The following is a 14,447-nucleotide window of genomic DNA, read 5'->3' on the forward strand; positions in this document are numbered from 1 at the left end:
CTGCTCAGTAGAGAACTTGAAATCTAAACCAAAACACATTCTGATGGCTATAATATGCAAAATCTAACTTTACAACAGAAATAGTACCAATTCTTTGTCATTAATACCTTAGCAGTATATTGATACCTTTATAAGGAGTATTATATAACAGTTTAATATTTTCTTGTTCCTCTTCCACCCAGCATCTTTTATGAGAGGCACTTATGAAGAGCACTAGCTTTGGCGACGCTATAAGAAACATACACATAGTATAATGATATATTTTACTACACTAACAAAGTATCACTTATAAAGAATTTTTATAAATTCAAAAATAGGTTGTTGGTAACAATGATTACCTTTAAAGCATTGAATTTCATTCACAATATTACTTCATTAATCTTAAACAGCAGTTCCATCTACAAAATGTTCTACAGCTTTTTCCTTTTTGAAAAGGAGGTAAATAAATGCAGGTAAGATACTCATAACTTCTAGTTCAACAATATCAACTTCATTTCACAGCACTGATTAGTAGAGAACATTTTCAAATAAAGTAGTATACAATTTACAAAAATAGAATGATTATATAATGCAAACACTGTCCTCCATTATGAAGAATATGTGTGTGTATACATGTGTGTATGTATGTATATATACATATACATACTTTTTATAAGTTTCACTATTAAATAGCCCTTATTCAAGTACTTTTTTTCTGGTATCTCTTGAAATAATCACCTTGCTATATTATATGTAAATACATAAAAAAATAAAAGGTTAATCTAAGAAAAGGTTAAAAGTTTCAGTGTGGTTGACTTAAATATCAGCCGCTCACTTCAGTGAAAACCTGATTTGAATTCAAAACAGGTTTAGGTGCCATACTAAGTTTAACAACTTAGTCAAAAATACAGATATAGTTAAGTGTCAAGTACTCAGTAAATTTCTAATGTGCTAACATTAGAGCAAAATTAAAAGTGTGTATTAATCTATTTATCACCCAATCTTAAACAATCCCCAGACAAAATTCATTTATATAACTAAAAAAATACACTAATATATAATATACCTGCTTACAAACACATAGGTAGCCATAAATAAAACTTTATTCTTTAATTTCATTTACAAGCTACCAAGTATTATGTATTGTACACAGTGCTGAACACTTAAATGGCTGTAGTCATGGAGGATCCAGACTGAATGGAAAGCTGTAGATAAAGAAAAGATAAAAGCAAAGTAATACTGTAAAGACAAGTGGCAAAAGCATGGTTTTGCCATAATAAAATCAACTGGATTTGTAATTATACATCAGTTCTGGTTAAAACAAAGTCTGAGCGCCATGCGATTCTCAGCTTTGTTTGCAGTCTGGCTAAAGTCTGTAGAGTCCTTTCGTCTTCTGCGGTGATTAAAATAAAAAGTTAAAAACTATAGCAGCAACAAGCAAACCCTGTAACAGGAAGGCAAGGGTTAAGAACTAAAATAAAGTTTATACAGTGTGTTTAGGGAAAGTATGTGCAGTTTATCTTCCATCAGCAGGAGTCCGACTGAGGGACAACATGATTCGGGCAAATCGCTCACAGAGTTCATGCGTGGAGTACGGAGGTAACTTCGGCGGCTCATGGAAACCTTTAATCTCCGTAGAACAATCAAGCAGTTTTGGCAGAAAATCTGTCAGCTTCTCTTGGAGGTTTGCTGCAAATATAAACAATTAGATGTAACTAAAGATCGACAGGGAGAGAAATTATCTTCAACAAGATTTATTAATTTGGAGTGGTCAGTTGATGTTTCATTTCAAAACATGTAAAATCATTACCATTTGGGGGGAAGAAGTAAAACATAAATGGCAACAGTAGTGTGCACAGCTTAGTTTGTAAATAAGAAAAAAAACTGATGCGAATATAAACATGTTACAGAATATAAAAAATGATAATAACTAACATCTAACTCTAACTGCGTTTAATCCCAACACCCCAGGTGTCCACCTGCATTGTTTAAACTTACATTCCATTTCTTGTCCAAGATAGGAACACCATCGATTTCTCATATCTTCCACAGCAAGTATATCTTTCTCTTCCATTTCATCCACCAATAACAAGGGCAAAAATGGGACAATAAACTCATTCATGATAATCAGACCATTGTTTACTTCTCGATCCTCTCCAGATTCAAACAGTTCTGCAGCCTGCTCATTTAATTTCTTAACGCAATGAAAAAAAGAACAAGTTTGTTTCCTTTTTTAATTAAATAAAAATGTAAGTGTTAATACTGAAGGCAACATAACAAGCATGTTCGCAGACAGTATTAGAACAAATGGAAGTCACAAAACACAACCTCAACCTATTGAGCAAGAAAAGTCTCTTAGAAAAGGCTATGCATATAACAACAGAAACAAAAGCAAAAAAGAAGTGGGAGAAATAATGTTGCCATGTTTTTAAAGCTTAAGTTCAGTTTATTTTACTTTGATCATCACTATAGGGACCATTTTAAAATTTGTTCTCCAGAGGTGAATTTCCCCCAATTCTAAAATTTGACAAGCACTCAAAGTAATTTTAAAAAGGAAGAAATTTTTGAAAAACTCATCATCTTTTCCATAAATGTCAACTCAACAGGGACCGTTATACTTCTTGATACAAAAATATAAAGGTAATCCATTAGTTCATTTACTCCTTCAAAAAATTCTTACTCAGTACATGCCATGTGCCAGAAACTGTTCTAGGTGCAGGGGTACCCAAGTGATTAATACAGAAAACTCTCATGGAGCTTACAATCCCTTACAATACAGGGATCAGTAAACTTTTTCTGTAAAGGACAAGATAGGAAATATCTTAGGCTTCGAGGGCTATATCGTTTTCGTTGCAATGACTGATCTCTGCCGTTGCTGTACAAAGGCAGCCATATGTAAATGAATGAGCACGCCTATGTTTCAATAAAACTTTATTTATAAAAACAAGTGGTAGGCTGGAGCACAGGCCAAGTGTGCTGACATCTAATTGAGTAGAAGAGAGAAATCCATGTGATAAGAAACAGAGACATAGGAGACAGATAAAAAGGTACAGGTATAATAAGACGTTTATGTCTGAAGTCTTACGTTTACAGAATGATAAATATGATTTTTAAATAGTTTTAAGCTGAACTTCAAATACAAAAATTTTATTATTTCTTACGGTTATGTTATGTCATTCTTGTGCTATTTATCTTGATTTTGTAGAGAGGCTTATGCTGAAAGTCCAATTCAGCCACTAAGCAAATTATTTAACCTTCAGCAAACAAGTACCTTCCTAGCTTCAGTGTCTTTATATGAAAAATGAGATACTATTACCTTCCTTACACAGTGGTTAAGACGATTAAATGAGGTAAGCCTTTAAGTATCTAGTGTAATTTTTATAATTTGCTTTCAAAGACATGTAATTATTCTGAAATTCGATGTTAAGTTCACTAAATCAAAACATATCCTAGAAACAACTCAAACATAGTATGTCCAAAGCCAACCTTATTCATTCTCTTAAGAGTCCCGAAAGCCAAAGACAGAACTAGTAAGTCAGGCAGCCTTAATGCTTCTATTTCCTTCTTCCCACTCATCTAATAGTTACCAAGTCCTTGATTTCATTTCTTTTACCATCTTATATACCCTCTCTTTCATATTCATCGTACTTCTGCCTTAGTTGAGGCTCTCGGCCTCTCTTCCCTGTCTATCTCCTCTAGCGTTCTTCATTTCAATCTTTACTCCTTTCCAGTTCATCTTCTAGTATACGACTGCCAGAATGATTTTCCAAAACCTGATCAAGCCAAACTTACACCAACTTTACAATGGTACCAACGCATTAGAATGGTGCATAAGCTTCTTCACAGTCTAACAACAAATCCTGTTGGCTTCATCACTTCCACCTAACCCTGTTCCTCATAACTTAGCCACAATGGATTTATCTTCATTTTCTGTTGTATACTTCCCATGCCTTTTCATATGATATTCCTTTGTCTGGAATGTTTTTCTCTCTTCTCTACAAGGCTTTAAACTCTTATTTATCCATCAAGATCCAGATCAGTGTTTATCTTATCTCTTAAGCTTCTCCCCAACAATTCCAGGTATATTATTTTGCATATTTCTCATAATAATACTTATTCTGAAATATAAAAATTATCTGTGTACATCACTCACCAGATTGAATTCTCTTAGGATAAATAATAGGTCTTATTTATCTTTGCATCCCTCAGAATCTGACACTCAGTAAATACTCAATGTAAAAAAAAAGAAAAACCTTAAAGGAACACTAAAATAATCCTCCTGAGGTTTTATTTAAATCCCTATGTGAAACAACAAAGTGTGGCTGGTTTACTAACCTAAAATGATAAAAGAAACACATTCTACCATTTTATAAATGTCTTAGAATAACCATCAAGTTTTTTTGGTTGTATTTATGTTTAAAACAGTTTTACCAAAATATTTCAATATCCCAACACTAACGTTTTTACATTAAAAATTGCTTTAACTCATTCAATGCAAAATTTTATATAATTATATAAAACTGTACTTTTTTAAACTGAAATATATATAATTCAGGTCTTCCTTCTCAGGGGTTGATTAAAAACCTTTTGAAACTGACCAAATTAAGAATACCATCCTTAATGGATACAAACCATCAACAATTAAAGTCTTAAAATACACTCAAATGCAGCAAAATCAGCTAAGAGAAAAATAACAAGATCACAAGCCTCTAATATTCACATTCAAAAATTCCGAAAACATACCGCAGACTACAATTAACATATACTATGTAGTTCTACTGAAAGAAAACATTTCACCAGTACACCTACTTAAAGTTTTTTAAAGTACACATAAACCAAGTAACCTATATAGATTCAAAAATCATACTCTTGAATACCTTTATATATTTTATAGAAAAAAACTGCAACTTAGAAGTTCACAATCTATAGTCATGTTAATAGCTAAATAAAATCTAATCAGAAAAAAGTATAAAGATGGAATTTGTAATTTTATACATAACGGTTAGCTGACTCAAGAAACATTAACAAAGTACTCCACATATCTAGAGAGTAAACTGGTGGGGGAAATAAAAAAACTTGCTAAAAAGATTTCTTAAAGTTTATAACAACAATAATATTTCAGCACATAGATAGTAAAAATATTTGAGGAAAAAAATTCCATTGACTAGGTGAAAAAAAACGATATTATACTACAATGAATCCTTTAACATTATGTACACCAAATATACTATTTATAAAAACTCAGAAAAATCTATTCTTTTTCTGGAATAATAATGATGATAATTCATCATTTAGGCCCTCTTCTGTCATCAAAAGAGGGAATGGCAGAATGAGAAGAAATCTAAATATAAAAATGTAATTATTCTGACCTCATTTTAAGAACATTTCTGGTTCATCATCTGTAAAACTTAAGATCCTTAAAGAAGAAGGGATGAAGAATTGAGTGTATTTTCCCACCTCAAGGGAATAGACCCAGATTATAGACATCATCATGACACCCCATCAGAATTAATAGTCAATCACTTATATATGAGTCTGGATAACTGCCCCAATGTAAGACAAAATGATAAAGTAAACACATACTATGTACATTCAACTTACTAGTAAACATTCTCTTCTGTAATGTGATATCAATTCTTCATCATGTCCTCTGTATGGGCCTTTGGACAAGAGTTCTTTGTTATTCTGATAAGCACAGATAAGGAACAGCAAGGAATCTATATAACTTTAAAAAAAAAAAAGTACAGCATTACTATTTTATCTTTGTAAAAAAAGGTCAATTACAATTTTAAAGCATTTTAAGTATACATTTAAATTTTGATTATCCAGAACAACATTAAAATAAAAAGTATCATCTGATGATACACTGTATGCCTGAAGGCATCTTTTGAGTAACAGCCACATCTGAAACCAGCAGATAGTTGTCTTAAAAGTAAAACAAACAAAAAACAGAACTAGGAATTAAGAAAAAACTGAGAAAAAGGCCATAATTGATGAATTCAGAGTTCCTTCTGTCTTCCTTGGTATTTATTTCCATTTAGACTCAAAATTAACACTGATGTGAAAGTCAACGATCTGCCTTTTTTTTTTTTTTTTTTTTTTCCGCTACACGGGCCTCTCACTGTTGTTGTGGCCTCTCCCATTGCGGAGCACAGGCTCCAGACGCGCAGGCCCAGCGGCCATGGCTCACGGGCCCAGCCGCTCCGCGGCATGTGGGATCTTCCTGGACTGGGGCACGAACCCGCGTCCCCTGCATCAGCAGGCGGACTCTCAGCCACTGTGCCACCAGGGAAGTCCAACGATCTACTTTTTAAACAACATAATGTCATTTTTGTTTGAGGGAAGGATCAGATTACTTTGTTCCTTTATAACGAACAGCACTCGATTCATTCAGTGACTTTTTTAGTCAGGTTTTTTTCTATCTGAGGGCACAGTTCTACTCATTGAGAAAAATGTAAGAGGGGAGAATATCCAAAGGAGATGGGTGAAGTAGAAGGGAAAAAATGCTTCTAAATCTGGGAAATCTAGTGGGATACAAACAGACAAAAGAAAACACTAACATAAAAGGCAGGCAGGGTTAGGCCTTTGTTTTATAGTTAATATTAATATGTTATTTATATAAGTCTAGACCTTAAGAAGTTCAAACTAGGGGCTTCCCTGGTGGCGCAGTGGTTGAGAGTCCGCCTGCTGATGCAGGGGACACGGGTTCGTGCCCCGGTCTGGGAAGATCCCACATGCCGCAGAGCCTGCGCGTCCGGAGCCTGTGCTCCGCAACGGGAGAGGCCACAACAGTGAGAGGCCCACGTACAGCAAAAAAAAAAAACAAAAAGAAGTTCAAACTAGGTTTTAAAAAGGGAATATGGGAAAAATGTTTGAGTACTATATTTGTCTCTAAAACGATTATTCTTCTCCTAACATGCTGTAGGAAAAAATATATACAGCTATATATTTGTATAACTGAAATATGAAAGATATTTTAAGATATTTCCTATGTGTCAGATTTTCCAATCATAACGTATCTTCTCACAAATTCAGAAAAATGCAACATCCTAAAAAGTGAAATACTGTACAGAAACAATGTTTACTGCCAATCAGTGTTACTGTTTATTAATTTCAGGTGCTCAGAAACAAGTCTATAGTCCAAATGTTAAATGTAGAATTATGTGGAAATTAATGTACACATTCATAACAAATCAAATTACACACCTGAAACTACTTCATAAAAAATAAGTTCTTTTAAGTTATGTTTTGGAAACAGCTTTTCCCAGGAATTTGTTTTTGAGAAAACTTAGGGTATGAAATCTTATTTTGAAATAATATGGGTATAGTCTCAGCTAAAGCTTTTTTTGTTTAAAGAGTGATAATAATATTAAATGTTGTTTTACGTCACTAAGTTGAATTAGTTTGCTGGCACATCTACCTTCCCTTTTATAGCTATTAAGTTTCCTGTTGAAAGGTCTCCCCTGAATGACATCCATATCTGGCTTTCTAGACCTGAGTCATCGCTCTGAGAATAGCTCTGAAACTATGAACATGTTCCAATTTTCTAGTGAAGTACACAAAACGTTCTACATTTTATCAACGTTTAAAGTGCTTACACTTCAAGTAATCAGAATAAAATTCAGCAGTCCAGTTACCAAATTCTTATTTAAGATAAAATAAGACTATGTAGCCTGATAGATTCCCTTTATCTTCCAGTTTTACTGCTGTAAAATTATGGTTCCTAAAAACATGATTTCATTTCATTACTCAGAGAAGTAATAATGACCCATCAATAAATAATTCAATTTATGGCTTTCAAGTGCTAAGTTTTCATTAAAAACAAGTTTGACAAAACCTTTTGGCAATGTTTTATACACTGCTAGTAACGGTTACCGCTATATTTAAAGTGGTAAAATTAACATTTCTTTTTACAATATTCCATAAGTATTATTTGTCACCACTACTAATTTTCTAGCTGACCTTTCACATTTGCTATGCTAAGAATATTCACTTTACCAACAAGAACATATTTAAGAATAAGCAAATTATGAAATTTAAACATAATTCCAAGTTATACTTAAAGTCCTTTAACAAATGTTAACTCAGAAAAGCTAATGTAGAAGCTATGCAGAGAGCAAGAAAATGACAGGTTCATCTTGTTAATTCTTATTGCGATAATGAATACATTTTGTCCTTTTCTGATTTCATTAAATTATACAAGAATACAGAGGTCTCTATTTCAATTTTTCTCTCCCTAGTTAGTCGTGTGACCTTGACAAAGTTATTGCAGCACTGTAGAGCCCAGTTTCTTTACCTAAAAAATGGAAATACCTTTTAGATACTCTGTTCAATTGTAAGACCATATTAATATTTTTCTCAGAAAACTTGATCTCCAAAATCCTAAAGCTAATTAGAATATCCCTATTAAATAAAACTTTGACCAAAATATTAATAAAATAGAGCTACTGATCAAAACAGTTTTCTATTTCAGTAACCAAAGTAAATTATCTTAAAAGTACACAATCACTAGGACTTTAATAATTTGTATCCAAGTATTAACATTACTTTTTACTTTTGTGTGATAACTTTTAAGATTTTGATAAGTGTAAGAATGATGGCATTGTGTACTGTCCAACGAACAGAGCCGCACTGTCCAACAGAACTTCCTGCAATAATGGAAGTGGTGTATCTGTGCTGGCCAAAACTGTAGCCACTAGTCACGCGTAACTACTGAACATTCAAAATGTGGCTAGTATGATTGAGAAACCGAATTCTTAGCTTTAAAAAATTTAATTAATTTATATTTAAATTTTTGCATGTGGCTGGTGGCCACCATGTTGGACAGCATAGCTCTAGAAGTAATGTTGCATGTTGGCATTTAAAAAAAACAACATTATTACCTCAAGTGGAGGTTTCTTATACTTTACACAATAAAAAAGAAAAGGAAAAAAAAGAAAGAAATCAATATCCCTTTTACTTGGCGGCAGTATTACAGTGTATTTTAAATATAGCACATAAAAAAATCCTTAGTCAAGTAAATTAATGTTAAAGGATACGAATTGAGAAATACGTGTATAATAAGTAAATACACATTAATGAATAATCTATAATGGTCAATAAATCAATATGTATCCTTTTCTTCTCGGTAACAATGATTGCAATTTAAAAAGCAGAAATTCCTTTAAAACCATCTGTAATTTGTATGAGAAGTAATCTAAAATATTTACAGTCGCAGTATTTAGAAGACAAGTGATTAGTTTTCTACAGCTATATTTTTTATAGTACCTCGAAGTTCAGAGAAAGAGACAGATTAGAAACACTATCTCTAATTTGAAGTCAAGATTAAACTCAGAAAGAACAGGAAAAAGGCTAGTGACTGGAAGGTAGATGTTGAAGAATACAAAGAATTCCATTTGCTGGGCTACCAGCTTCTTCGGTCCCCAGCAAACTTCTAGGCTTCAGTCTAATCCTATTCCATTCTAAGTTTCAATTGCAGTGTTTGAGAGCTGATAAAAACAATGACAATAATGCCAGCTTTACAGATTTAGCTTAAAATGGAAAATATATTGTATGTGGGGTATATGGGAACTCTTTGTATTAATTTTGCAATTTCTCTGTAAATCTAAGACTGTTCTAAAATAAAACATTTATTGAAAATATACACTGTGAAAAAAACCTTTTCTATAGATGAGGTCACATCTGAATAGAATACAAAAATTAAGCTCTCCTTTTCATGTGTGTACATCTTGCCTTACCTTTCTCTTTGAAAATTTTCTAGCCCAATTATGAGATACATGGTTGTTTCCCTGAATTTTCTATAATCCTGATGCCATTCCTGTAGGTGAAAGAAAATAGTAAAAGTATATAGATATTAAAACTACAATGAAAACTGCTTATAAATACATTGTTTTGATAACTGTTTGAATTAACAGAAGCAAAGAGTTCATAATTAAAGATAAACTAGACCTAAATCAAGACTTTACTGTCTTACATACAAAACTATTTATCGGTATAATAATAAATGTAAAAATTATTAGACATTGATGAGAAATTAAACAACAATGACTCACTAGAAGAAAACAGAAATACAAAGGCAAGATAATCAGTCAGGTAGGTCATCTCTCTCTCTCAAAAATTCTTCATTGTAAAATTTTATTATTAAGATATCATTATAGAATATTTGGGGTGCATGTATCTTTTCAAATTAGTGTTTTCATTTTTTCCAGACATATACAGAGGAGTGAATTGCTGGATTATATTGATGGTTCTATTTTCATTTTTTTGAGGAACCTCCATACTGTTACCCATGGGGAGAGGGAAAGGAGGAGTGCGATAGGGGTACAGGATTACAAAATACAAACTACTATGTATAAAATAGATAAGCAGCAAGGATATATTGTATAGCACAGGGAATTATAGCTATTATCTTGTAATAACTTTTAATGGAGTATAATCTGTAAACATACTGAACCTATGCTGTACACCTGAAACTAATATAACGTAAAGCAAATACACTTAAATTTAAAAAGTATTATTATAGATCTACATCACATTGAAGGTAGAAGGTAAATGAAACTAACTCCTCTAACAGGAAGCAAAGCTTGAAGACTGTTATTTGAAGCACAGTTTTAAGGAACTGAAAGAAAAAAAAAAATGTTACATCATAATAAAATTATTTAACCTTTTAATTTTCCCAAATTTGTGTTAAATTTTAAATGTGGTTGCTGAATACTCTTTTCAGCTGAGCTATGGTGAAAAAGATAGATGCATTTCACATTTCAACAGCCTCTCCCTCCAAAACAACTCACAATTATTGGGCATGTAATGTGACTAAATGATTCAGAACTTACAACTTATAACTCTAGAAAATGACTTAAAAAAATAAAATCAAGATTTTTTTCTTAACTTAATAAAAATTGATTCAAGGAAAATCATAACTAAAATTCAATATAGGACTAACCTAAAGGAGATAGTGATGATAGAAGTGTGAAAGCTTTTATATACATATTATTATAAGTAAATGAAAATAAGATACATACAGGCCAGTTATTGACCAGCTACATTCTACTTGAATATGAATCATTTTAATTTTTAATTTTAAAAGGCATAATTTCCACACTATAAGTAGACCTTAATAACAAATAAAGGTAAAATTGTCTTGCAAGCATAAAGTTAACTTTTCTGGGGGAAGTATTCAAATTGCCACTCTATTGTCATTAGAATCACCTTAGAAGTTGTTAAGTAGGTAAACTTTTTCTTTAAAGGGTTAGACAATAAATGTTTCAGGCTTTGCAGGCCATGCAGTCTCTGTTGCAGTTACTCATCTCTGCGGTTGTAGTGTGAAAGTGCTGATACGCAATACCTAAACAAATGGCTTGTGTTCCAATAAAACTTTACTTAAAAAAGCAGGTGGTGAGCTGGATTTGGTCTGTGGGCAAGGTCTGCTGATGCGTGACTTAGAGCAAGACAAAGATATGTGGGATATACAGAATCCAAAAACATGTCATGTAAATACCTATAAGACTTAGTGGCTCTGCAGTTAGAAAAAATATGAGAAGTTTTCATAATAAAAATATGCTGAAGCCAATCTGATGAAGCATGCTTGTAGAGAGACTGTAGAATCAAATCACAAATAAAAAATCAAGTCCCGGGCCTCCCCTGGTGGCACAGTGGTTGAGGGTCCGCCTGCCGATGCAGGGGACGCGGGTTCGTGCCCCGGTCCGGGAGGATACCGCATGCCGCGGAGCGGCTGGGCCCCTGGGCCGTGGCCACCGGGCCTGCGCGTCCGGAGCCTGTGCTCCGCGGCGGGAGGGGCCGCAGCGGTGAGAGGTCCGCATACCGCAAAGAAAAAAAAAAAAATCAAGTCCCATGTTACTTGAATCTTGGAGACAAGGGTAGAGTTAGCAACCAATTTGCCTGCCATCTCTGGCATGTATTGTGTGTCCATTTATTTGTGGCTGTGTTCCTAGATTTTCTATTCTGCTTTATTGCTCGAATTTACCTATTCTTATGCTAATATTATTATAAAGCATAAAGGTTAAGATAATTTGTATTGATTTCAAGTAAAAAAGCCTTCCTACCTCGTTCTTCTTCAAGAATGTCAGGACTAGAGTGAGATCTTTGCATTTCCATAAAAATTTTGAATCAGCTTATTAAAGCTCCATAAAACAACTTGCTAGAAGTCTGACAGAAACTGCACAGTATCACTAAACCATTTTGGGGAAAACTGACATCTTTATAATACAAAGTTTCCCAAACACGATACGATACATATATCCATTTGTTTAGGTCTTCTTTATAACGTCTCCTAAAGTCATGCACAATTTTTGCTAAATTTGCTTCTAGGTACTCCACAGTTTGGGTACTACTAAAAATGCTGTTATTCTTTAGAATTTCTATCTGATTATTTGTTACTGGTATAAAGGAATAAAACTGATATTTGACATAAGACTTGTATGTTACAGAGCTCTCTTATTATCTTTATTTATCTCCAATAAATTTATCTGTAGATTTTGTATTTTCTAGGTATAAAATCTGCAAATAATGAAAACTTTGTTTCTTCTTTTGCAATCTCTTACGTTTTGCTTTATTTTTTGTTGCCTTACTGTCCTTGAATTACCAGTACAATGCTGAATAGAAGTGGTAATGGCATACATGCCTGTCTTTTACTTGATCACAAAAGGAAAGCTTTCAATGTTCAGATTTCTTTATATTTGTTTTTGTTTTTCAAGACACTCTTTAGTAGATTAAAGTAGCTACCTTGTTTCTCCAAAGAAGATATACAGATTGCCAAGAAACACATGAAAGGATGTTTAACATCACTAATCCTTAGAGAAATGCAAATCAAAACTACAATGAGATATCACCTCACACCAGTCAGAACGGCCATCATCAAAAAATCTACAAACAATAAATGCTGGAGAGGGTGTGGAGAAAAGGGAACCCTCTTGCACTGCTGGTGGGAATGTAAATTGATACAGTCACTATGGAGAACAGTATGGAGGTTCCTTAAAAAACTAAAAATAGTACTATCATATGACCCAGCAATCCCACTACTGGGCATATACCCTGAGAAAACCGTAATTCAAAAAGAGTCATGTACCACAATGGTCATTGCAGCTCTATTTACAATAGCCAGGACATGGAAGCAACTTAAGTATCTATCGACAGATGAATGGATAAAGAAGATGTGGCACATATATACCATGGAATATTACTCAGCCATAAAAGAAACGAAACTGTTATTCGTAGTGAGGTGGATGGACCTAGAATCTGTTATACAGAGTGAAATAAGTCAGAAAGAGAAAAACAAATACTGTATGCTAATACATCTATATGGAATCTAAAAAAAAAAAGGTTCTGAAGAACGTAGGGGCAGGACAGGAATAAAGATGCAGACGTAGAGAATGGACTTGAGGACATGGGGAGGGGGAAGGGTAAGCTGGGACGAAGTGAGAGAGTGGCATGGACATATATACACTACCAAATGTAAAACAGATAGCTAGTGGGAAGCAGCTGCATAGCACAGGGAGATCAGCTCAGTGCTTTGTGTCCACCTAGTGGGGTGGGATATGGAGGGTGGGAGGGAGACACAAGAGGAAGGAGATATGGGGATATATGTATACATATAGCTGATTCACTTTGTGAATAGCAGAAACTAACACAACATTGTAAAGCAATTATACTCCAATAAAAATATTAAAAAAATACAACACAAAACAAAAAATAAGTGGAGAAAAATAAACGACGATTATATTATAAAAATGATAACTGTTTTCTGTATCCTTCCTTGTATCTGTTAATGTAGTGAATTACACTAATTGTTTAAGGGAATATAAAGTAATTAAGTTTGTAAATGAGAGCAGTCATTAATCAAAGGCACTCATGAAAGCAAGTTAAAATTTACCAAATTTATAAGTTTTTGAAAAGACAATGTATAAAGTTAAATTTAAAAGCTTGAAAAAATACTAGGTGTTTGAATTGGTAACTTAAAAAAATATTAGTTTTAAAGCCAAACTTAACACAAAGAGAATATTTTGCACAAAAATTACCACAGGCATGATACGACTACTCATGTGTGTGCTCGAGATCTCTCACACAACACTGTCCAATAATGACAAATATATATGGCATACAATGATTAAAACGAATTTCTAACTTCCCCCCAAAATATCTGATGAAGCAAAGAAAAAATATAGCATGGCTTCACTGTAGTACAGTATTTAAGAACATAGGTTCTGTTAACAAAGTTGTGACGTGAAGCTATGAGAACTTTAGGCAAGTTACTTCAACACTCTATGTCAAATTTTCTCACGTGCTTAGCTGTACTGAAATGAAAGATTACTGAATTAAACAATTCCTCAATCTACAGTTCAACCTCTCAAAAGGCACATTACCTCATACTCCTCCAAGTTTACTTCTTCAGGTTTTATCATTTCAATTTTGGCTTGAGCAACTTTCATTATGTTGTGACACCTTCAAATAAA

At 33.3% G+C, this 14,447-nt stretch overlaps 1 protein-coding gene across 2 annotated transcripts in view; it reads right to left on the minus strand.

Moving 5' to 3' along the window:
• Positions 1–249: 249 nt before the first annotated feature.
• USP25 (ubiquitin specific peptidase 25) overlaps positions 250–14,447 on the minus strand; it is a 140,217-nt gene continuing 126,019 nt past the window's right edge. For both annotated transcript variants that reach the window (XM_060010467.1, XM_060010466.1), the window contains 5 exons: positions 14,358–14,436; positions 9,717–9,796; positions 5,581–5,704; positions 1,978–2,173; positions 250–1,668 (listed from right to left, as the gene is read on the minus strand). In XM_060010467.1, the coding sequence (XP_059866450.1) occupies positions 1,496–1,668; positions 1,978–2,173; positions 5,581–5,704; positions 9,717–9,796; positions 14,358–14,436 (652 nt within the window). In that variant the 3' untranslated portion in view covers positions 250–1,495. The remainder of the gene's footprint in view (positions 1,669–1,977; positions 2,174–5,580; positions 5,705–9,716; positions 9,797–14,357; positions 14,437–14,447) is intronic.

This window comes from Delphinus delphis, chromosome 4 (assembly GCF_949987515.2).
Source record: "Delphinus delphis chromosome 4, mDelDel1.2, whole genome shotgun sequence".
NCBI lineage: Eukaryota > Metazoa > Chordata > Mammalia > Artiodactyla > Delphinidae > Delphinus > Delphinus delphis.